This window comes from Mesoplodon bidens, assembly GCF_964165515.1.
Source record: "Mesoplodon bidens genome assembly, chromosome: 2".
Taxonomy (NCBI): domain Eukaryota; kingdom Metazoa; phylum Chordata; class Mammalia; order Artiodactyla; family Ziphiidae; genus Mesoplodon; species Mesoplodon bidens.
In genome coordinates this window covers 6,347,017-6,374,132 of record NC_138177.1, presented here as the reverse complement: position 1 = coordinate 6,374,132, position 27,116 = coordinate 6,347,017, and the positions used below count along the sequence as shown (strand labels likewise).

The window sequence follows — 27,116 nt, the reverse complement described above, 5'->3', positions numbered from 1 at the left end:
GATGGCATAAGTGAAGGCATTTATACTAAAATATTAGAAGTTAAAAGAAGAAACACATTTTCCTTGTGATAGAAACTAAATGCTTATAGGTGTGTAGGTGGTTTGGTGGCAAAATTTAAAGGAAATTCTTATTTGTCTGAATCTTTTATTTATTTTTTTAATTTCTCTGTCACAGAAGCCAAGTTCAACGATGAGAATTAAATGGATAGGAGAGTTTTGAGAAAAATGGAGAGTATTTGAAAGACCCACTACTGATAACTGAATAGAGAACTGACAAAGAAACATAGAAGTGTCAGGTGCTTATATACTAATCAGACATATGAAATCATCATTAGAAGTTTTGAATTAGCTTAATTTCTTACCAATTTAACAGATTAGAAATTTTGTTCTGTATACTTAGCTACACCAAGTTTGTAATACACACAAGTATGTTTTAAATTTGGCTTTGGAATTTTAAGAAAAATTAAAGTATATTTATTATTCTTTTCAAAGAAAGAGACTAATGATATTTCCAAATGTATTTATACTTACCCATGCTGGCAATTATGCTATGTACAGGTAATCTAGATGGTCCATGATAAAATGACCTTGATACATTGCTTTTTTTCTGATGGTCATGGTTTTTAAATGCTGAATTCTCTTCTTTGGTAATATTAATATAGAAACATATATCTGTAGCACTCATAATATATCGAGGACCTGGATTCAGCAAAATGTTTTTATTATCTTCCCTCCTAATACCAATCAAGCAGACACCAAACCTTAATTTAAAAAAGAAAATAAAAGAGTTTAAGGGTTAAATTCAGCAATTAGTTTTTTTTAAAGTTCATATATGTAAGAAAATAATTAAACAATTATAAGGCAGAGAAAAATTAAAACCTCAAATAAGAACATTTGAAAGCTTGAAAAGATCCTGAAAGTTCAAGGCTCTTGTTTTTAAAGAAAAAAAAAAATCAAAAACAACTATGTCCTTAGTATGTTGTAAAATCAATTTAGTTAATTAAGACTATATATGTTTTTTAATAAAAAAGAATGGAATAAAAGATAATAGAAATATCAGAGTGCATATCATTTAGTAAGGGTAAGAGTTTTATTGTAAATTTTGTGTGTGTATACTGGGTCTTACCATAAAATGTATACCTTAATTTGGTCAAAAAAGATAAAACAGTATTTCTTACTTTGGTCAAAAAAGTTTGAAAGCCATTGGCTTAGGGGAGAGGAAGAAACTTACTCAAGGTCACAAGAGAAAGAATTAGGGTCCCTAAATTTATTTTTGTTCTGTCTTGAATTTTAGAAAAAAATTTAGAAAAAAAATTAAATAACATTGAATAGGTATACAACTTAATTAGGAGAAGTAATAACCACTGAATGTAACAGGTGTTACTTAAAATTTCTTGTATACTTTTTCAGGTTATGTTCCAAACACAAAACCCTCTAAATATTTTTATCTCAATATGTCTTATAATGTTACAAATAAATCAAACTTAAAAATATTTTTTAAATATAAAAATAGTATATAAACAGAATCATGTTGGGAATTAAAGAATACTTTAGATATTAGATTACTGGAATATACTAGATTATTACAAATCTTAAAAATGTTATATTAATATTTTATAATACTAATAATATATTATTTTCATGTTAGACATACTTTTTATTTCTTAAGTAAAGAATTTCTCTCAAAAAGAACAAAAATGATAATGTTCTATGTTTGAATTGGAAGGTACTGCCATTTATTTTTTAACTTATTTTTCTGGACAAAGCAAGTTTAAAAAAAATGTCTAGCTTTTATAAATGTTATTTTTACTTTGTTTAAATTTTTAATCAACACTTTCAAATTTAGATTTATAAAGGAGATTCATTTTCATGTGAATTTTTACAGGATTAAAATATTTTTAAAGATAAATTAAAAGATACTAAAGTCAATATTCCTACTAAGTTATATGATACACCCAAGAATCTTAACTTGTAGAGACCATACAAAAGGCCAGAATTCAAATGTCTCAATAATTATGTCAAAAATTCAAGAATACTTGCAACTTATGAGCACCAATATGGGTTATATTATGGAAAACTGTGTTTAAAGGTATGACTGATTAATATTTTAATTCCACTCTGGAAGCAGAAACATACTTTTTGTGTGCATGGAAAGAAGCATAGGTGAAGCTCTTTCCTTCATATTCAGCAAAAAATGTACTTTCTTCCAAAACGATGTGGTACACTTCATTCCCAGAGCATCTCCCGTACATCTTCTGCCATTGTTCTGGCGATTGCTGGCCTTCTCTGCAACAAAAGCATACACACATACACACAGAGAGAGACAAACAGTGAATGCGGTTCAAAAAACAGTCCTTGTCATACATAATCTGGAGTTTTCCAACTGTAAGAATGGACAAGCACAGTTCAAAGAAGTTATCAGTGTGGTGCTCAAAATGATGACATGATTTACAAAGAGTTGCTATAAAAATTTCAAAACTAACACAACATAGAAGCTTGAGAGATGGCAAATTTTTAAAAAGTAGAAGGTTTTCACAATCCAGTTAATAAAAGCATTTATTGTAATCATGAACCAGTGAGCTATAGCATCTGATTGTTAGTCTTTGTTTATGTATATCATGTCATGCACGACCTATATATAATACTTGTCTTAGAGTCTCAGTAATACAGCCCACTTCATCCTCTTTATGATACCTGCTTGGCTCCTATATGTAATTGACTTTGCTTTGTATTTAAAATTATGAATACATACATCTCAAATTATCAGTTTGATTTTATAGAAAACATACTCTTAATTTCTGTCCATATCATAGCAATGGATTTCTTCCAATTGTGTACCAGTTAAGAAAAGATACTTCTTTGTGATAAAAGGATCTCCAAAAGAGACTACCAGAAGTATTTTTTAAAAGAAGATAAGTTTATCACAGAAAGTGCAGTTTCTTTTTTATTCTAGAATATTCTGCTCAGTGAGTTTGGAAATTTATTAAAAACTCAATTTATGACAAAATTTATTGCGAATATACAATAATGATTTTTCCCATTTTGTACTATAAATTCTATTTACTTTTGGTGAATAAAGTTTATGAGCTCTGTAAGTACAACAAATGCACCTTCTAGAAGAAAAGAGATGAATTTATAAAAATCAAAATATTTCATCATAATCTCTGTACCTTCTGGATGGATTAAAGCAGACAAGTCATATTTTCAACTCTGAGTTTTGTCTGAAAACATTATAAAACATTTATAAACATTTTCAAAGTGTCAATAAATATTTTTAAAAACATATATTTTCCAGGTATGTTTCACTTGCACTTCATTCCTTCTTAAGGATGCTTAAGGGTTAAGAGTCTGAGCCTTGGAGTCTGACTACCTGATGTGAACCCTAACTCTGCAATCTTGGGTGAGTTATTTAACTTCCCTGTGATACTTTACTTCTGTAAAAAACATTATCAGTCTTACTGGGCTGGAAAAAATGCAGTAAATCGAGTAAATCATTTAGCAGATGTTGGGAACATAGTAATCTTCAGTAAATGATAGCATCCATTATTATTTTGCTGTTATATCTTCCTCATTGTTGAATTCGGGAGCCACTTTCAACATTCCTAGTCACGATATGAACAATATTGCTCTTAAAATCTTCACCCTTTCTTCTGTAACATTAATATATTTTTGAAACTAGGAAAATAAAACAAAACACATTTGACTATTGACTATATATGGCTACACCTAACTACTACTTCCTAAGAATGATTGTTCTTGGTGGAGAAAACATTTTCTTTGGCCAACAGAAGTAAAACTATTTTTGGTATGTAACATATTGTTACTTGGCAAGATAGTACTTGGCAAAGATAGAATCCATTTAAAGGGCTGAAAATGTAAGAGAATGTGCCAGTAATTCATCAGGGTTTGTTTGTCATCCAAAAGGCCTCATGGGGTCAAATAATTGTCACATAAGGGCACTAAAAGCTATTCAAGAGAATCACAAATCTAATTCCAGCAGCTGAAATGGAAATACAATATGGTAACTTGGAAAGAAACAGAAAAGGGGTCAGACAAGGACAGTTCTGATGAATTTCCTTAAATCACTTGCTAGTTCCATGCTATTTTATACTGGAACCTTTTTACCAAACATCTTTAATGAATCTCTAAATTCAGCTAATTGTAAATATACAATTCTTTTTGCTTTCACTTCATGTTAATTACTTGAGAAATGTTGGAAATTAGCAACTCCATCTACTACTAATGGGTATGTCCAAGTCTCACTTATTAATTCCTACATGAAATATTTATTGAGCACTTGGGATGCGGCAAGAAAAGTTCTAGATTTCTAGGCGATGGCAGTTGACCAAAAGGGCAGACATACTTTCTTTCTTGAATCCTTTAGTGGAAGAAAACTGACAATACAGCAAATTATGTGTTGGAAGTGATAAGTGGTGGGGATAAAAATAAAGCAGAAAGGGAAATTGTTTTCAGGGGTGGATTGGAATATAAATAGTATGACTGAGGAAGACCTTGCCGAGAGAATGACATTTAAGTAAAAATCTTGAAATGGATGAGAGAGGTAGTCACAGGGGAGAAGACTGTTTCTGGCAGAAGCAGCAGCAAGTGTTTCCCTGAGGCAGGGGGATGCCTGGTATGGCTGAGGAGAAGCAAGGGAGCCAGTTTGGCTGAGGTTGAGGAAGGAGGAGAAGATGAGGCCAGAGAAGTAACTGGCAGGGAGACAGGTCGTGAAGGGATTTCTAAAATCTTACTACTTTGACCTTTATAGGGAAAATTTGCAAAAGATTCTGACTTATACTTCGCAAAAATCCCTCTGGTCACTGTTCTGAGAAAAGACTGAAGCAGCAGCAATGACCAGTGAGGAATTTATTGCAATGATTTAGCAAGAAGATGATGGCTTGGACCAGGTGAGATTCTGGGTGTGTTCTGCAAGTGGACCTGAAAGTATTTGCTGATGGAAGAGAACACTAAAACTGAACACCTTAAATGCCTGTGGCCATCAGAAATATGACAATTAAATGAATAAATAAATATCCATACAGATAAAAGTGAAAATGTAAGTACTAATGTTTATAAAGCACCATGGGGAAATCTCAAATACAAAATGTTAAAAGAATTAGGTAGCTCTAGGTGGATCATTTAGTTAACTAGGTCCTAGGGAAGAAGACATGTAAATCAGAGATAGTATATGTGGGCTTCACAAACATTTAGAATGTTTATTTTTTCTAAATTTGGAATGCTAGGTTCATGGATGCTCATAATAATATTCTTATACCTTTGAATATCTGAAATATTTTCAAGCAAATAAAACAAAATGCATCACCAAAGTGAAAACACAAACCAGGACTAGTAGTAAGGATTTTAAGCTTTTTGTTGTTATATTTTTCACTGCTACATTTCAAGGCAGCATTACAGACTACACTATACAAGGCCTCCCTGCTTACCAATATTTTGAGACTAACATTTTATTTAGGCAGAAAGTAATATTTTCCCCTCTTGCTATGATGAATGTATCAACAATTTTTTTCCCAAATAGCTACCCAGTTATTCAATTTGTTGAATAGTCCATCTTTTCACACCCTGGTTTAAAATAACTCCCCTATCAAACATCAAATTCCTGTTGCCTATGGGCCTCGATCTCAACTTTCTAGTCGGTCATATTGATTTGCCTCTACCCATTACCTAACACTACCTATGTCGACTATTGTAGCTATAAAATTATTTCAAAATACTTCAGGATAATCCCTTTCATTATTATTCTCCTTCAAAAATTTTCTTGCTATACTTGTCTCTTCATTTTTCCATATGAACTTAAAATCAGCTGGTTTACTTCAAAATGAATACCTTTGATATGATTATTGGGATGATTAATAAATTTGGGTGAAATTGACAGCCTTGTGATATTGACAATCTTCATTTGTATGTTTATTACTTGTCTATTTCTGCCACCATCTCTCACTCATCCTGAAGCAGAATGTAAGCACCAGAACTTCTCAGTCCATTGTCTATCCTGATCTCTGTGGGATCTCCAGTAAATAGAACATCTTCTAGAATACAGTGAATGTTCAAAACATTCTTGTTTAATGACAGCATTTAATTCTTCTGACAATCTGTGAGATGCATGCTAGTATTATGCCCATCACACAGATAAAGAAACTGAGGCTCAATGGTTTCAAGTCTTTGGTCTTGCCAGCATGGACAGACCAAAGAATTCAACCCAGGCAGTCTGGCTACAAACACTGCCCCTTACTCAGAAGCTTCAGTTCTGAGTAACTCCAATATTTAGTGTGAATGTGTAGCTGTTCTATTTCTTTTCTTCAGGATACTAGAATTTGAGAGCCAAATTTTCCTTTTACCCTTATTAATAATACAAGGTATTTTATAGTCTGTAGATTTGTAAAAAACAAAAACAAAATAAAAAACTTCTGAGTTGTCTTCAATTTACCATTCTACCCGAATTTTCTTTTGTCTTTTCCCACTTTATGTATCTGGGGAGACTTAATTCAAGATTATTTTTGAATGAGAGGAAATTTATCATATAAATAAATAATATATTTCCAAATATTTTATACAAGAGAATTCTTTCATTCTACCACTTAAGTAGCTATTAAGTAGCACTTACCCATTTCTCCACCATCAACTCTTACACTCTTAAAAACTGTGCTAACCCATCTCCTAGCTTCCTTGCTTCCTGTGTTGATTGGTACTACAATAAGAGTGAATTTCAAAATCTCAAATCACTTCATGTCACTCTCCTGCTGAAAATAGTTAAAGGGCTTCCTCCTTCCATCTGAAAAAGGTGAACTTTCTTACCATCATTACAAAGCCCTCCTGACCTATGCCATGCCTGTCTTCCAAATTTCAAATATCATTCCTGTGTCCTTTCTCTTGAGTTCTCCAGCCATGAGCAGTCTTTAATTTCCCCTGAAGAAGAAACTCTCTTATCTTGGTCTTCTCACAATGCTGTTCTTTCTTCCTCCTATGGCTTCCTTGTTCCTGGACCCACAGCTCAGACATTACTCTCTCAGCTGTGCGGTGGTGTACTTCCTTCATGATATTATAACACTAAATTGTATTAACTAATCCATAATGTCTTGCTTCCCTGTGAAATAGGCCCCATGAGGAAAGGGATCATGTCCTGTTTACCACTGTATCTCTGAGACAAGACATCTGTTCTGACACAGAGTAACCGCTTAATAAATGTTTTGTTTAATGAACAAAGAATAACCTACCAATGTTCTTCATGCTCAGTTACTAAATGTTCTGCTTTTCTAATCATATAATTCCTTTCTCCTTCACCAGAATCATTTTTTAGGTCTCATCAATGACTTTCCCCATGATGAATTTGCTGTTAGAATGGGAGGGAGGACCTTCACTGAGTTTCATAATCATAAATGGATATGAAATGAACTTAACCTCAGCAGCAGTAAACAACACAAAAGACATTAAGGCTAAAAAAGCAAAGAATGGAAAGCTCCGTGAAAAGCCATTTTAAAAAGGCTTACTATGTGTTTACACTAATCAAATGAACATTTAGGGAAAAGAGTTGGTTTGGGTATTTAATTCCTGTTAACCTCGAAGTAAACCCCAACTTGTAAAGTAGGATAGCCCGTAGTCTATTTCATACCCTTTCGAGGCTGCTCTACCATATTGACTGGTAATTAAATAGTAATCAATTCTTCCTAGACAGGTTTATGTACACCTTTATTTTCAAAATAATGGCAGCTCCAGCTGTTTGTAAAGGTGTTAGTAGAAAAAGAAAGAAGGAAGAAGAGGAATATGAAAAGAAAATATTCTACTAAGAAAGTTAAGGAAGTACAGAATGAAAGTGTATGCTCACTACTTGAAAGAATCTCTTTAGATCTCTATTTGCCCTGAATAAAGGGTAACGCTGTGAAATCCATGCATCCAATACCATAGTCATGAGAGCCTTAGAAAAATGTCAGTGGGCAGCCTAGAAGGAAAAGAAGCTTGTGCCTGCTCTTGTCTGCATTTTAAACCCTTAACAAAGGTCTTAGTGAGAAAAATATTTGGGAAAAAAAAAAAACGGAAAGTGTAAGGACAGGTGATAGAGAATTGTTTATGAGAAAACAAACAAACACAAAAATGTCCGGTGAAGTAAATTACAACTTCCGTGTTAAAATCTTCACGACCTTGTAGCCTTCAGCCATGCTCTGTCAAATTTCCATCCCTGTCCTATAATAATAACGTCTTGGGCAGATCCCACTTCTTTCAAATCATGTTCAGTTATTAAAAAACCCTATCCTATCTGATTTGAAACTCCAGTCTTCCCAGCTCAGGCTAATTCTCCCTGATGCTGATGCTCGGAAGTGACTCTAATGGGTCAGCAATGGCCTCTGTGAAGGTGTCTTGTAGAGACATGTGAACATACTTTGTGCGGTATGAGGGGTGGGCCTCTGGGCACCATCACTGGGAAGCAAGAAACTCTCTTCCACTCTATCTCACCTACTTCCCAGCAACACATCCCATCCACCCTATGGCCTCTGGCTGCTTGGGCTTCCTCACCTTGTAGGCAGAACCCTTAGTTGGGGTACCACAGAGAGAAAGTGCAAATCTTTTTAAGCCATCAGCTGTGCTGCTGGAAACCCATGCATGGGAGGGAAGTTTCTGCCATCTCTCTCTCTCAAATTCTTTTTTCTTCATGTTCAAATAATCACAGAAAACTACATACGCAGATGTCCAACTAGGGAACGAACTACTAGTTCCCACTTCCTGCAGATACTCCACGAGTATTAGGTCACTTTTTAGACTTCACTTCATGAGGCTGGGGGTAGGTGCAAAAACACTGTGCTGCACTACTGGTCCCTCTCTGATCTTCTCTTTCTACAGAAAGGTGGGGAGATTAGAAAATGGAATACTTGACTCTTTTTCCTCCTTGGTTTTAGGTTATGGTCACCAATCCTGGGACAACATGAAAAGTCCCTCTCACGACCATAAAAGGCCAAACAGTGGGCAGTGACCCAATTCCTGGAAATCTCTGTCCCTTCCCCAAAATAGTTGGAATAATTCTCCCACTAATGAGCCTATGAAATTACCCAGCCCATAAAAAACCAACCACCTCGTATTTCAGGGCCTCTTCCACTCTCTGAGATGGACCACATTCTGTCTATGGAATTCTGTCTCTAAATAAACCTGCTTTCAATTTAAAATAAATAAATAAATAAAAATGAAATAAAAATTTAAGAAAAGGTATGTTCGTTCTATCCTGTTTATTGTTCCCAAGTTAGAAATATCATTTGCTCCAGTTAACTTTTCAATGGTGCATAAATTAAATTTGACAACTGATTTTATTTTTCTTTCAAATGCAAGCTGCACATCCCTTGTTAACCCATGATTACACTTTCAAGGCAAACGGGGAGCAAATTAACTCCCGTACAGTCTCCTGTGTTTAAACACGACCAACCAGTTGGAACAGGACTGTCAGCTAGTAAGTGCTTGGGTCTGCAATTTGCAGAAACGTGCTTCATACAGGTCTCTGAATGCAGTAGAAGAATCTGATATGGTTTTGGTTTTCAAAATTTCCCCACATCAGGGTTTCCCTGGTGGCTCAGTGGTTGAGAGTCCGCCTGCTGATGCACGGGACACAGGTTCGTACCCCAGTCCGGGGGGATCCCACATGCCACGGAGCGGCCGTGCCCGTGAGCCATGGCCGCTGAGCCTGTGCGTCCAGAGTCTGTGCTCCGCAGCGGGAGAGGCCACAACTGTAAGAGGCCCGCGTACCACAAAAAAAAAAAAAAAAAAAATTCCCCACATCAAATTTTCCCAAAAGGAGAAAATAAGAATCTAACTGGAATTTCCTGTTCCAGATACAATATTTGAAGTCTTATTATACTGCATCCTCTGTTCCTATTTCAGGAATGTACTGAATGACCGTACTCAGTAATGTGGTTTGCATTTTTTAAAAAACAGCATACAACCTTATTTGATGGACAACGCCCTATTTTTATGAAGATGTATGTTTTTGTAAAACTCAAACTAATAACTTTTAGAAGGTAAAATCTGATTTTTACTTTCATATTTTCTTTGTGTATTTAAAGATGCCACCAAACTAAAGGTAAACTCAAGAAGTGTAGGCAGGCATTACTGCCTTCAAGCTTGTACAATGAAATTATTAGTGAAAATCCATCTCTTCTACAATATTATATCTGTCATTTTAAACACCTCTGCATCATAATTATTGGATTTAGCTTTGTTAGTACATTTTGTTCTCTTCAATCCTAAATAAGGCATTTAAATTTATTTATTTATTTATTTTTGGCTGTGTTGGGTCTTCGTTTCTGTGCGAGGGCTTTCTCCAGTTGTGGCAAGCGGGGGCCACTCTTCATCGCGGTGCGCGGGCCTCTCACTGTTGCGGCCTCTCCCGTTGAGGAGCACAGGCTCCAGACGCGCAGGCTCAGTAGCCGTGGCTCACGGGCCCAGTCGCTCCGCGGCATGCGGGATCCTCCCAGACCAGGGCTCGAACCCGCGTCCCCTGCATTAGCAGGCAGACTCTCAACCACTGCGCCACCAGGGAAGCCCAAGGCATTTAAATATACAAAAAATGGTTAGTTTCAGATTCACCAAAATTGACACAGATTGCCAAATTAGTTGCTTTTATATACTTATTTTTATTACCAAGCTAAATTATTTTCACATCAATGGGAATAAAGAACATATTGTCACAAGGTATCTTTGGTATAAAATCCATTCTTCAAAATGTAATAAAAGGCTTTACATATAACTGGAGGAAATCTTTGCCTTAGGAAAAGATGTCATTTAAATTTATACTGGTAGAGTTACATAAGATAAAATTTCCTTATGATGCTTTATTTTAAAGATAAGAAAATCTATTTATTACCTCATTATAGTAGATTGAAAGTAGATTTAAGAAGTCTAAACAAGTGACCCAAAGGTTTTAATCTAACTGAAATTAACATATTTTATTTAATTCCATACTCTAGTAGTTCACCAATTTAATGTCAGCTTGGTTCCAGATAATTGTTTATATTCTTTACAGGAGCCTCTCTGAAAACATACATGAATTACATTAATTCACAATGGTCCCAAGCTTTTACTTTATTTAAAAATTAAAATATTTAAATGGTATTCCAATTCCCTTTACTATTAATGTCATGAATCTACAGTGAACACTGCAAGTAAAAGAAATGATTTTGACAAATTGTAGCCTGTGTCATTGAAAACAATTGTAATTTATGGAGTGGAAAGGGCATATTAGAGTAGACGGAAACTTCCACTACAGGTGAGGCTACAAAAGAGAGAGCTAAAACAGAACTTTGGATGAACATTTATTCTTGCTGGTCTGGGGATCGATCTGACACACAAATTGGATTATCTTACCTAGAAAGAAAAGTAGTCAAGAACTCTAAGTAGAGGAAGTAATAAAACTCAAGATTAAGTAATAAAACTCAAGATTAAGCTGAACTTCCCCAGCTTTTTATGGTATCAGACATCAAAATAAAAACCTGAGTCCTAACATTAAAACCATGTAGAGGATGATAATAAATTTTCAGCCACTAGATGGAACCAGAAAGCTGTTTGCCATTCTCAGGATAAGAAAAATTGCTGTGAAAGTGACGAGAGTAGAGAAATACTATACAGCTTTCAATCATTCTTAATAGTGAACATAAACAATGAACACCCTTTTGAAAGAGATTTCAAAGAGAAATAAAGTTCCACCGTTAAATTTGAAAGGCTGATTGTACATGAAAGTGGCCCAAACTCACTACCCTTAAAGTTTGTTTGTTCTTCAAAAATTCTAGTGTGGTTTTCTGAAGTGCCCACTTAACTCAAGAAGCTACCTAATTATCACACACACAAATCCTAAAATTCTGTGAAGACTTTTCACCTGCTTTTTAAACTGTCAGGTGAAAAATAAATTCATCTCTCATAATGACACTGAATTCTCAGCTCTTTAATTCCATTATTAAATAAGTCATATCCCACTGACTTTAAACTGTTCTCCTTTAGCATTAATAAAAATCCATAGCGAAGGTGTACCTTCCCCCTCTCTCTCAGAACACAGCCTGCTTGCTTATGAATAAGTACCATACACTTAGCTTATGCTCAAGTGCTCCGTGCCCTTGTGCATTTGCATTGTTCTGCTGTATCTGTCACTTTAGTTGAGAACATCATAGTGAAGTCTTCAGGAAAGTTGTATTCCATAAAGATTAATATTTAGGGATATAGGAGTTTCATAAGCTCCTATTTTTGTTATTCACATTTTATCGTTTTGAGTATGTTTTTTGCTCTTTTAAAATTATGTGTAACTAGCAAGTTTCTTCACTGGCTGTCCATGTTGTCATTTGGTTTATTCTCAAGGTATGCAAACTAATCTTACCATAACTAAAAGAAACTACATTAATAAAATAAATCTACTAGGGGAAATTTATAATACATTCCAAATATACATAAGCCATGTTTACATTGTGTTCTGCCTTGTGGTGAATATTAGTTTCTTGTGTTCAGAATGGAACATTTTCATTTTTGCATTTCCCGAACTCCTAACACAGTGTCTTACACTGTATGAATGCATGTGATTGTTATCGTGGGATGAATGAATGAATGACCAAACCATAACAATATTTTAACTCTATTCAGTGCTATTTTTAGCATGGGACTTAATTCATAACTTAAATTGACCAAAAAAAAAATGCTTCCAGATTCTGGGCTTAATTTGAAGAGTTTTGAGGTATCTCAATAAAAATATGTTATCTAATTTTATTACTGTGTCATTGTAGGCATTTTCTATTGACCACCATCTCTGAGGTGTGGGAGAAAAGAATTATCTCACAACAGATTCCCCACAGGGCTGTAAGTATAAAGTGGCAGTGACTATAGATACAGGTCTCTTGATTTTCCATTTTGTAAGCTGAGGATATTAGCTACTCTCCCTTCCACATCTCCTCCCTACTTTTCTCTAAAATATCATTTGCTGCACCTTTTTACATTGTTGAAAATGCAAATATCTGTATTTTGCTCCCTGGCTATAAATAAATCAATGGCTTCAGATAAAGGTGGAGAACGCGTTGTACATCTTAAACTTATATGTTACATGTCAATTATAATAAAACTGGAAAACAAAATACAGAGAACCTGAGTTCAGTGATTACATTATTAGGATTATTGCAACATAGTTCATTTAAGAGTTCAGTGGAATGCTATAATTATATAAACTTCTCTGTATTCCCTGAGAAATTCAAGAGAGAATACAAAAAAAAAAAATTCCTTACTTACTGACCACCTATTGTTCAGAATTATGGCACATTTTAATTTGATTTATTATAGTTTCTTTTTTATTTTCTTGGAGTTTATGATCGACTTTCTTTTTTCCAGTTGGGAGAGAAAACAGAAACTTCCTTTGCCACATCCCATTGTATATGTTGCTGTTAATCTAGTCCAGTCTCTTGTTGAGACTTCTCTGGCTTTTCCTATGTTGACCATAGCTTTTAGAAATCTTTGTTTTTAGCTATGGTACAGACATGTTACCTAGGTTCTATCAATCGGACACAAATATGAGAGTTTATTTTGGAAGTGAGCTAAATGAGGAAACAGGCAGGCGAGGTGCATCTATATTGTTGAGATGTCTGGCTGCAGAGGTAGCTGGCTCCCAGGATGTTCAGAGGTCAAAGTTCCTTATTGGGTTAGTTGTGAGGTGAGGCAGTGGGAACTGTTTGTGCATGTTGAGCCTAAATAAAGGCTAACTTTCCTGTTCTGTGAGTTATCTATATTCCTCCATACACCTCTTTATAATCAGACTAGCTCAATGAATATCCTTGTCTAAAGTTAAGAATCCTAGTCAATATTGAGATTTCTCTTCCTTTCTACAAGTTTAAGAGAATTCTTCTTCATCATTACTGCTTTATAATTTGGCAGTGTTATGTCTCTAGGTGTGGTTCTCTTTCATTCATTGTCATTCACAAGCAAGAAACCCTGTCTATTTAAAGATTTAAATCTCCCTTCTTCTGTTATAATTTCTTACATTCTATTCTCTCCATCCTTTCTGGAATTCCCAACAATCAGATATTACCTCTTTTGGATTGATCTCGTGTACTGCAAATTATTTTTCCTACATATTCTATCTCTTTCTCTTTTTTTATATCTGAAATCCTCAAGATTTCTATGATGTTATCTTTCAAGGTTTTTATAATCACTCAAAGGTCTTTACTTTCTATTTCTCTACTATAACTCATTTTCATATCTTCCTGGGAGTAATAATTACAATTATTTTTAGCTATTCTGGATTTGTGTACCTATGTATTATGGCTTTTCCCATTATTATTGAAGAGAAAATCAGATCCTCCAGAATCATAATCAACAAATTTAAGTTAAATATTCTGAAAATTTTAAACTCTACAGATAAAAAAAATTCCTCAGCATTTTATTCCTTTGAACAATCATTATCACCCTTTCATAATCCTTCAGTATTCTTGTGAACTATTATTTATACTTCTCTACTGTTCAAAAATACATTTGAATTTCTTTTTAATGTATTTTTGTTCTCATTTACTGTGATTCTCCTTGCTTCCAAACATTTGACTCTCCTTCCAAATGTTATAGTTTTTTGACCTTAGAAAAAATTGTTTACTAGAGAGTAGAAGACCCAACATCCCTATTATCCCCAAACAATACCACTGTGAATACAGATATGGCTCTCTTCTAGCTAGATTTGTTCCCTTCATTTCAAACTGCATGCTGGTTGTCAGCAAATGACAAGAGCCATATTTCAAAGTTCTGAGTATAATATATAGGGATATTAAATAGATTCCCTTGTCTGTGAATATGATTTGTTAAGTCACAGGTTACATCTTATATTAAGCAAGAAGGGCTCAAACTATCTAGTCTGGGGTCTCTAAATGCCAGATTAAGAGGGTTGAACCCCAACCCCAAACTATATGTTAGCTTATAATTCAGACTAATTCATTTAGGAAAAATCTGATTTTTCCCAGTGGTAAATGTCTGACAAAACTTAATTATAGAGAAATGGTACTGTGGTGGATGAAACAGGGATAACTTGCTCTGTATACAGAAATTCAATCAAAATGTGTCCTCTTTTTTCCTAGGAATCTTGCACCCCAGAGCCTCACTGGGGGCTGGGATTTTGTCCTGCTGTATCACCTTCTAAACATATGCTGGGATGGAGTTTTCATTAAGTTCATTTACCCACTTTCCATCTTCTAGAAATTCACTGAAATCTCTTCTTTTTCACTGATAAAAGCTTATGACTTTTATTTATTTGTTATCATTTCAATGGAGCAGATGAGGAAGAGCAGATGAAGACTATGGATCATAAACTACTTTGAACCAGGGGCCTCAATGAATCATCTTTAGTATATCCTTTACTTCATTTACTTAACTAGTGTATTTTGAGCATTCATGCTGTGAAACACTATAGAAGGTATAAGAATGAGTAAGACATGTTCTCCACCTTAAACAAAATTATACCCTGTTATGTAGGAAAAAATAAAAGGACCATAACACATGCTCTGGCAGAATGTCATAAAATTCTATGTGAGTTTGTAGAAGGGAAAGATCACATTAAATTGGGGAGTTTAAAAATATTCTTGAGGAGATAGAATTTTCAAATTTTAGCAAAACCCTCTAGGAAGGCAGAAAAAATTCAAGGCAGAGGGAACAACGTTAAAAAAAGATGTAGAAGGCGGAAACCACAAAGTATATTTAGAATAATGTTATTTGGAGAACACGATACATATGAGTATCATGAGAAATAAGGATATAAAAATAAATAAGTACTAGAGCATACAGGGCTTTAAATAAATAAAATGGATATACTTAAATCTAATTTGATAATGAAAGATGAGCTATTAAAGCCTTTCCAAGAAGAGGACTGTAAGACTGAGCAGTACCTGTATTTCTCAAGATATGTTTAATAGAATAATATTCTAGTTAATCTTTTAATAGGCGTGATTAGGAAAAACATTTCTCAGGTAATCAAACAGATTTTGGATACACCTAATAAAATGTATTTCTGTGGAAATTTTCAGTACATATTTGTTTATATAAAAGAAAAATGAGTAACCTTCAGATGTATATCGTTTCCCTTTCTTGCATTACTCCATTCAGACCTCCAGTCTTGAAGTGTGTGTGTGCGTGTGTGTGTGTGATGGGAGAAATGGAGAAAGGGGCACCAGAGATATACAGACAATCTTTCTTAATTGCCATGATCAAAGAAGCAGCCTTCTGTGGAACCAGCAGAACTATCTGCTGTGCAATAGAGCTTTCATTATTTTCCTTTCTTATCTTCCTGGACAAACTTAATGAAGTGGCAGCCTTCGACCAGGCTTCACTTTCTTATCATCTCCTTATTTGTTCACACTATCTCAAAATGAGAAAGTCCCCATCGTCCAAAACTGTTTTCTCAGAACTTCCCAGAGACCAGTGACCTACTAATTCTGTTTGCGCCTTCTCCATCTTAAACCGTCTGTATTGTTAACCATCCAGTTCTTTCTAGAAATCCTTGCTCCTTTTTGTTCTGTTAGGCGATACTATATTTGCTGTCCTTTTCTTCCATCTGTTTCCTAAGGAAAAGCCTTAAGTGGTCATTTTTCCAAAATCCCCACCATTTCTGCTTTCACCTCTGTGGCCCTGAATAGCCCTGATCTCTCCTCCGGAACCAAAAGTAGCAGTAATTTCCACGAGCAATGATACCTGCATCAGAAAGCAAATAGATCCAATACCAAACTCCTTTCTCCTGCCAAAACTACACATTTTATAGTTCTCTACTGTCAAACCTCAGTGAGTAAAGGGATTTTTTTCTTTTTTTCTCTTTTCTACATCCATAACTCTTCAGCGGCCAAGTTGTGTAAATTCTAACTTTGCAATATTTTTCTTATCAATTCTCTCTTTCCTTCCCGTTGATGATCACTAAGCAAAAATATTGCCTCTTGGATGGGACTAATGAAATAAATAAATATTTCCATGAAAGTAAATGGAAAGGAAAAGAAAAAAATAAATTTTCATAGAGACAAATGTCATCAAGATGGGCCAATTGAAGGTCTACCAACTGTTCTGATAATTTGGCATCTCTTTGTTAAAATCATCACGGTCCCTGTTTGACAGCCTACAATGATATTGGTACAAAGAATAAAATTCTGTTCATCTTTCTAATGAGTTTGCCAAATAATTCAAAACGTTAATTTAATTGACAATAAGAAACACCACTGCCAAGAGCACTGAGCACTCAAATGTAAATGAAGTGAGTGATAGGGGAAAACTATGAAGGGCTAAAATACAGAGAAAACTTGAATGAATAAAAGGAGCACAGTTATTCAAAGTCACCTAAAGTTAACATCAGCTAGTTGACTCACAGATCAACTAGAACAAGATGAGTATATTAACATCTAGGAAAAGAAAATGTAAGACCATGACAGCATTAATGAGCCTTGGGATATATTGTTCAGGGTCCCAGTTGCTCCAGAGACTCCAAAATACAAGATAAATATTTTTAAAATTAATATTCCCCATATAAAAATACAAAGGTAGGCAATTCGTGCTTAATATATGGTTTCCATCTTTCTCCCCATTATCACGGGCTAGAGAGGAAGAGAACTAAGAAAAGGATGAAGGTGTTTTAGTGAGCAAATCTAATTCTAAGGCTGAATTAGGAACTCCATTCTCAGACCTAAGGCAGGTATGTCACTAAAAGAGCTTACCTTTCTATCTCTAACTCCTGCTTCCTTTGTCTATCTTATTTGTTCCAGAACTCATATTTATTATTTTCCTTAAATACCTATAATCTACAGAGCACTTAATTTAAAAATATATTTTTAAGTTAGACTATTTTAGGTTTTGTATTATATTTATGTCTGTGTTTGTTGGGTCTTAAATTGTTTAGCTTGTGAATATCAACTATTTTTAGTCAAAATCACAATTAAAAGTTCATTTATGATATAATGAACTAATAATATTATTCTCTCTCCTTTTTTAATGGGGAAATTTGAGTATTATCGTAAGCTTTTTTTTCAATTAGTGGTTTGATAATCTTTGCATAAAGCATTTCCTAGACTATTCAACATTTTCCCTATTATACTACTTAATTCAGCTCCCGAGTTTGTTCTCTTATTATTAAATCAATATGTTTGAGCTCTCTGATTTCTGCTGATGCTCAAAGGCAAAATTTCAAACATATTCTGTTAATAAGTGAATCTTCACTATACCTTCATTTAATGCATAATACAGAAGATAATACAAATTACTTTAGTCATACAATATTCTTAATAAAATATATTAGATATTTTAAATTAAGTGATCTGTTTGGATGACTATTTATATTCAAGTGATGGTATTTATCTGTTTAAGGATCTGAATAGTTTTTTCTTCAAAGGTGATATGAAAGTGGCCAATAAACACATGAACTAATGCTCAACATTATTAGTAATCAGCAAAATGCAAATCAAAACCACAAGACAGCACTTTACATCCACTAGGACAGTTATGATGCAAAAGGCAGATGATAACAAGCATTGTTGAGGACATGAAGAAATTGGAACCATGATACACTGCTGGTGGCAATGTAAGATTCTATAATCCCTTCAGAAAACATTCTGGCAGTTCCTAAAAAAGGCTAAATCAAGTTACCCGATGACCTGGCAATTCCAATCCTAGATACAGACCCAAAGAAATTAAAGCACATGTCCACACAAGAATCTTTACATTAATATTAAGACCTGCCTTATTCACAATGTCATAAACAACCCAAATATCCATCAGCTGATGAATAGAGAAGTAAAATGAAATATATTCATACAATGGAAAATTATTCAGTTATAAAAAGGAACGAAGTAGTGATGTATATTACAATATGGATGAACTTTAAAAACATTATGCCAAGTGAGAGAAGCCAGTCCAAAAATCAAAAAAGCACATATTGTATGATTCTATTTATATGCAATATGCAATGTCCAGAATAGGAAAATCTATAGAGACAGGGTAAGATTAGCCTATGGTTGAAAGAGTTTGGATGCAATATGGGCGGCTGCAAAAAGGTAAAGAATTTCTTTATGGGATGATGAAAATATTAGGAGTTAGCAACGATAGTTGCACAGTTCTATGAATATACTAAAAATATTACATTGTATACTTTAATGTGTTAATTATATGGTATGTGAACTATATCTCAATAAAGCTGCTATAAGGAGAGTTATTTTGGTGGACTAAGGCATTTATTGTATCAGTTAACTGGGAAATAATTTTGCAGGTCAATCTTACTTATGGGAAATCCTTAATTATGTGGTAACAATGTATTCAACAACATCACTTTCATTTTTAATATGACAAAATTCATTAGAGTATATTAGGAAAAGTCCTATCTTAAGTGTCGCTGAAATTCTTTTTAAATTTATGTTAAGTGCAATTTGTTCACCAGGCAATATTGTGTGCCAATAAATAATATTTACTAGGAGTTGGAAAATGTAATTTAACCGATCTATAAATACTAATGTGTGTTAGTGGAGATGGGCCTCATTTTATCATTTGTACAAGAGAGAAGCTGGGCTAGATACTCAGCTCTAAAGCTGTCTGATTCTATGACAAAGATGGATGACAAAATAATGAAGCCATATGATAAGTTCTATGAACATTCAATTAGTTGGTGACAAAACAGCTTTCAGTATTTTATTTAATTCCATCGAAATGCTAAGTATGTTCATCAAAGAAAAATCAATTTCATTCATGATCCTGTTACATCTTTTCCACTGCAAATCTTAAAGGCTTATAAATTCATAGAATAGAAACATTTATATTCAGAACTTTGAGAAAACTGCTCCTGGAAAATCTTTCTGTCTCAATAGAACAGAGACGTAATTAGAGGTAAGAGAGTAAAATCTACTTAAAATACCAGAAGGCATTTACTATTTTTCAATTAGCAATTTCCTCCATCCAGTACTAAATCCCAGAAAAGAATTTTCCTTTTCCTTGACTTATTTGATTTGGCACTTCACTTAAATAACTATCAATTAACTCACTAAATTTAAATTTTCATAACTACAAGCACCATGGTGGAATTTACTTAGAAAATCAACATTTTGTCTAAAATACCAAGTAAGAAATATGAAAAGTATGAAATGCAGTGCAACATTTGTCTCTTTAAATAAGGGCAGTGACTATGTTCGCTGATTGTATTTTACTTGATTATGCAAGTCAAAAACAACCTCTATATTTTATGAAACTCTATCAAAATAAACAAATAGGAAAAAATGTTTTGATGATATAATTTCCCTCAATACCCTGAAATTCATATTAAACATTATTTCTTTTTTTTTTTTTTTTTTTGCGGTACGTGGGCCTCTCACTGTTGTGGCCTCTCCGGTTGTGGAGCACAGGCTCCAGATGCGCAGGCTCAGCGGCCATGGCTCACAGATCCAGCCGCTCCGCGGCATGTGGGATCTTCCCGGACCAGGGCATGAACCCGTGTCCCCTGCATTGGCAGGTGGACTCTCAACCACTGCGCCACCAGGGAAGCCCAAAACATTATTTATTTTATACTACATTACCTGATTTTATCAACTACTTTGTTATCATTCTATAATAATTATAAAATTTTAATTTTGAGCTCATTTGTGCACATACAGCTTTCAGATAAAAACTTACCTCAGAAACAGAAAAAGAACGGCTTTAAGACCATACAGTAATGACTGCTGTCATCCTGTTTTTACAAGTTTTATTTGTGAATTATTAATCTTGAAAATATAAACAATGCCCTAATCCTAGGCCTAACAAGTGATGAAGACATAAAATTTAGGATGAAACAAATTATATCAAGATTAATTAGAAAAGACAGCAAATCATTGTCAGTTTCCTATATGTCTTGGACCCTATAACAGGTTTGTATTTGTATGTCTATCTCTCTACCTATCTATCTATCTATCTGTCAGATGATGATAACTCACACAAATACAAGTATAGGTACATATATAGCTGTATACCTAGGCTTACTACTGTATTTCTAAATCACATAACTGCACTTATATTTTTTATAAATTAAAATACATTATCTTAAAGAAAAAATATACTTACTGCCCTCTAGAGGTATGAACCAGTAGTGTAATAAGTGTAGATGTTGCTGGGCATATACAGTTTAAAGCTAACATGGCGTATTTAAACTCTTCTTCACAAACAACATGATCTGTTTGAAATAAAATAGGTAAATTAGAATAATTTACCTTGGGATAGTAGGATTTTAAAATAATATGAAAAATAAAGCAATGAATAAAATTACAAAACTTTCCATATAAACACACTTGTTTTAGAGAGGTTTTTACATGTGCAAATTTATCCCCAGGAAAAATGATTCATAAGAGAGAGTACTAGACTATGAGGTAAGTTATTGAGGTATGGAGGATCTGGTCCCAGACCTGTCTTTAATAAAATTGATAGCTTTTGGCAAAATGCTTATTTTTCCTGTGCCTCATATGTACAAGGAGGTAGGTTAGAGGTACAGTCTGGATAATAAACCAGAGACTATATAAAGTCTCCTTTACTTCTGATAATTCTATGGTATGAAATACAATAGTACTGATTTATAACATAATTGATTTATCAACTTCATAGTCAACATAAAGACTTAGAAAGTGATTATTAAAAAATGTGGCAGATAATATTTGCACAGCATACAAGTAATAGATTTTTTATTATCAAAACAACTGTAATTACCAATCAATAAAAATTAATTCTGAAATAAATATAAATTTAAAATATACTTTAACCTAGGACCTAGGTCAAAAATTCAAAAGATGATAGAGTCCAGTCAGAAAAGATAATAAATGGCATAAAAAAATTCAATGACATAAAAACAATAGAGTGTTTGAAAAGATGGCACGTAAGGGGGCGCAGGTCATATTAAAGGGGGGTGATGCTACTCAGCCCAAGTATATTATTTTCATGCAAGAACGAGGGCCCAGATGCCATATACTCAATTTTCCACAGAAATCATATTTTAGAGAAGCAATTAAAGTTTGTTTGGGAAAAAAGCTGTTTGTTTTGGGAAAAAAAACTTCCCTTCCAAGTAAACTATTATAGCTGTTATTGGAAATAAAGACTGTTTAAAGTTCTAATTAAATAAATATTCTTAGGCAGAAAATAGCAGTTTTAGCTAAATTAAGAAATAGAAGGTTGAATAGGTGAGTCGGATCTATAAAATGAATACATACACCATACAATTTATGAAGAAATAAGATTGCTTGGGAAATGGTTCATCAAATGCTCCAGATAGATTAATAATAACATTACTCCAATTTGTATAACATGAGTTAGCATATGAAAGAGCCCATTATTTTTTTTTCTTTTTCCTTCATTTCCTTATTCATTTTTTTTCTTTCACCTTTTATGGAAGAAATTGTATGCTATGGTTACCTATCAGGATTTACTCTTAAAAAAATCAAGAATCTGCTAACAATGTCTCTTTGTTTCTCTTTCCTCTTTTTTGCTTGTCAAACATATTATAATGATAATTTTTAAGGAAAATCTCAAAAAATACATAACCATGATACTTAATATTTTGCAGGAAGGCAGGTAGATTCAAAATCCAATTTTGAATGTGGAAAAGTATACAAAAATATTTGCAAAATAACAATGACTTAAACCACTATTTCAATATTTCTCAAAATAATTTTTGAGTGTGTATGCCCTATCTATGAAAATAAAGTAACAAAACTGCTAAATGAAGAGTGTTATTACTTTAGAATCATATGATAGCCATACATTTGGGGTCCATAAATTTTTAACCAAAAATTGAACATATGATTTAAGAAAAATGTTTACACGTATTATGACATGAGATAAACTACCAGAAAATTTAGAAGGTATGTTTACCATATATGCAAAACCACAAGCAATTATTAACTTTCCCTTGGTTTAATGTACAAACCGTATTTCTTCTAGTAGGGGACCATGAGATAATGTGATAGTTCTGTGATAGTTGAAAAATATTCCATCTTATTTCCCTTCAATGGTTAAAAAGTAAAAAATTGGGTCCCCTTCCTTCCCTTTTCCTCACTTAATGTGTTCACCTGTGTTTGGTTGGGGATGGTTGATGGAAGGTCATGTTGCACTGGCTAATTTTTCAAAAACTATACTAATCTGTTGGAAATGGAAAGAAGGGAAAGATTAGTAAATTTTAGGCAGTAATTTTTATTTCTGTATATGTTTTTTTCTACAAGTAAGTAAAGTTTTTACAGTGTCTATTAGTCTATCAAGCAATGTACATATTACTGGAGGCTACTTTACACATAAATACAAAGTAGGTTCTGCACTATTTTAGTAAATACTGAATTATTTAGAAAGACAACCACTGTATAAATTAAGAGAAAGCTTATTTTGTTTAGTATTGTATGTGAGTCATTAATACAAATCTAAGATATGATCATTAATAATAAGTATGTGCCCGCTACTGTCAGTGTCAGTAGTGGGCATGTACTTATTGGTGCAAGTAATTTTCTCTCTTGCATTGTCTTTTTTTGGTTATTCATACCTGGGCATTTACATATTGAAATATACACTTCCTTACTATTAATTATTTCCCTTCTCTTTCTCCTTCATATTACAATTAGGACATTATATTAATTATTTAAAATGTATTCATATAGATATTTACATTTACTCTGAATTTCATTCCAGGATAGTAAAGGAAGTAATACAAAATATTTATCATAAAAAGGAGGTATTGGATCAGATAGGTTGAAAACAATCATCTTAGATTAATGAGTTAATTGTATATAATGCTGGGATTCCCTGTTAGAAAATAAGAAAAATCAGTACTCTTTTTATAAAGAAAACATCTATGTAATCAATAAGGAAGATTGGCACAGGGAAAGGAATATGATACAATAACATTCTTCATTTGCATAAATTACAGAAACCCAGTCTGAAAAACAGAATTGAATATATCTCTAGATGTCTCCTCTCAGGTCCAAATCTATCCCTCTTTCTCAGATATTTTTTGAATACTCATCACTATCCACTAACTTGAGTTAAAAAACTGACAATATTCTTTCATCCTACTTTGCCCCTCATTTCCCAATGTCATATGACTGCCAAGGTTTATTGACTGATTATACCACTAAAGTCCTCTGTCTCTCTCTCATTCCCCTACCCTCATTCCCACTCTCACTACTTACTACAGGCTTCTGATCCTTGTCCATATCTTAAGGGACACCTATCAGCTTTTAGAATTATTTTTTTTTCAAATTTTGGAAAGACAATATGCTTCATCTTGTAAACCCTATGTAATATGTGTAGGTAGCAACCTACGCTTATGTTTATTATTTCTACAGCTAATGTGGGAATACTCATACTAATTTTAGGAATAAACCTATCTAAAGAGGCAAAAGACCTGTATGCAGAGAACTATAAGATACTGATGAAAGAAATCAAAGATGACACAAACAGATAGAGAGATATACCATATTCTTGGATTGGAAGAATCAATATTGTGAAAATGACTATACTACCCAAAGCAATCTATAGATTCAATGCAAGCCCTATCAAATTACCAATGGCATTTTTCACAGAACTAGAGCCAAAAATTTTACCATTTGTATGGAAACACAAAAGACCTCAATTATCAAAAGCAATCTTGAGAAAAAAAATGGAGCTGGAGGAATCAGGCTCCCTGACTTCAGACTATACTACAAAGCTACAGTAATCAAGACACAAAAACAGAAATATAGATCAATGGAACAGGATAGAAAGGACAGAGATAAACCCATGCAACTATGATCCCATAATCTATGATGAAGGAAGCCAGAATATACAATGGAGACAAAGCCGGCCTCTTCAATAAGTGGTGCTGGGAAAACTGGACAGCTACATGTAAAAGAATGAAATTAGAACACTCCTTAACATCATACACAAAAATAAACTCAAAAATAAACTCAAAACAAATTAAAGACCTAAAAGTAAGGACAGACACTGTAAAACTCTTAGAGGAAAACAGAGGCAGAACACTCTTTGACATAAATTGCAGCAAGATCTTTTTTTGACCCACTTCCCAAGGTAATGAGAATAAAAACAAAAATAAACAAATGGGACCTAATGAAATGTAAAATCTTTTGCAGAGCAAAGGAAACCATAAACAGAGGAAAAGACTACCCTCAGAATGGGAGAAAATATTTACAAGTGAAGCAACTGACAAAGGATTAATCTCCAAAATATACAAACAGCTTATGAAGCTCAATATCAAAAAACATAACAACCCAATCAAAAAATGGGTGGAAGACCTAAATAGACATTTCTCCAAAGAAGGCATACAGATGGCCAGAAAACACATGAAAAGATATTCAACATCACTAATTATTAGAGAAATGCAAATCAAAACTACAATAAGGTATCACCTCACACTGGCCAGAATTGCCATCATCAAAAAATCTACAAAAAATTATTTCTGGAGAGGGTGTGGAGAAAAGGGAACCCTCATGAATTTTTGGTGGGAATGTAAATTGATACAGCCACTATGGAGATTCCTTAAAAAATTTAAAATAGAACTACCATATGACCCATCAATCCCACTACTGGGCATATACCCAGAGAAAACCATAATTCAAAAAGACACATGAACCTCAATGTTCACTGCAGCACTGTTTACAATAGGCAGGACATGGAAGTAACCTAAGTGTCCATCGACAGATGAATGGATAAAGAAGATGTGGCACATATATACAATGGAATATTACTCAGCCATAAAAAGAAATGAAATTGAGTTATTTATAATGAGGTGGATGGACCTAGAGTCTGTCATACAGAGTGAAGTAAGTCAGAAACAGAAAAACAAATATCATATGCTAACACATATATATGGAATCTAAAAAAAAATGGTTATGAAGAACCTAGGGGCAGGACAGGAATAAAGATGCAGACATAGAGAATGGACTTAAGGACATGGGAGGGGGAAGTGTAAGCTTGGACGAAGTGAGAGAGTAGCATGGACATATATACACTCCCAAATATAAAATAGATAGCTAGTGGGAAGCAGCCACATAGCACAGGGAGATCAGCTCAGTGTTTTGTGACCACCTAGAGGGGTGGGATAGGAAGAATGGGACGGAGATGCAAGAGGAAGGAGATATGGTGATATATGTATATGTATAACTGATAAACTTTGTTATAAAACAGAGACTAATGCACCATTGTAAAGCAATTATACTCCAATAAAGATGTTAAAAAATAAATAAATAAAAGTAAAATAAAATAAAAAAGATGTGGTACATATATACAACGGAATATTACTCATCCATAAAAAGGAGCAAAACTGGGTCATTTGTAGAGACATGGCTGGACCCAGAGGCTGTCATACAGAGTGAAGTAAGTCAGAAACAGAAAAATGAATATCATATATTAATGCATATATGTGGAATCTGAAAAAATTGGTATAGACGATCTTGTTTACAAAGCAGACATAGAGACACAGACATAGAGAAAAAATGCATGGATACCAAGGGGGAAAGGGGGTAGTGGGATGAATTTTGAGATTGGGATTGACATATATACACTATTGATACTATGTATAAAATAGATAACTAATGAGAACCTACTGTATAGCACAGGGAACTATATTCACTTCTCTGTGGTGACCTAAATGAGAAGGAAATCCAAAAAAGAGGGGATATATGTATACATACAGCTGATTCACTTTGCTGTACAGTATAAACTAACACAATATTGTAAAGCAACTATACCCCAATAAATTCTTTTTAAAAAAATTAAGTTCAGTGCGGGGATTGCTACCAAATAATTTCAGGTCAGGTCAGATTTTAACACCAACACAAATACTAAAATATTTTCTTTTTTCAGAATTTTCTGGATTGGGATTACAGCTAAGGGATGCCGGATCTTTATTCAAACTCTGATAATCTCTCACCAGGGGTAACAAAACAGCTTCTGAATTGCTCTTCCTGTTCTCCAATTCTTCAACAGCCCACCTATCACCCTTCTAGAACTGTGTTGGCCAATACAGCTGCCTCAGCCATAGAAAGGAATGAAATAATGTCATTTACAGTAACACGGATAGACCCAGAGATTACCATACTAAGTGAAGTAAACCAGACAAAGACAAATATCATATAATACTGCTTATATGTGCAAGCTAA

At 33.8% G+C, this 27,116-nt stretch overlaps 1 protein-coding gene across 9 annotated transcripts in view; it reads right to left on the bottom strand.

Moving 5' to 3' along the window:
- KCNT2 (potassium sodium-activated channel subfamily T member 2) overlaps window positions 1-27,116 on the bottom strand; it is a 354,137-nt gene that overhangs the window by 101,393 nt on the left and 225,628 nt on the right. For all 9 annotated transcript variants that reach the window (XM_081225686.1, XM_081225691.1, XM_081225687.1 and 6 more), the window contains 3 exons: window positions 21,052-21,160; window positions 2,137-2,286; window positions 532-761 (listed from right to left, as the gene is read on the bottom strand). In XM_081225686.1, coding sequence (XP_081081812.1) covers window positions 532-761; window positions 2,137-2,286; window positions 21,052-21,160 — 489 coding nt within the window. The remainder of the gene's footprint in view (window positions 1-531; window positions 762-2,136; window positions 2,287-21,051; window positions 21,161-27,116) is intronic.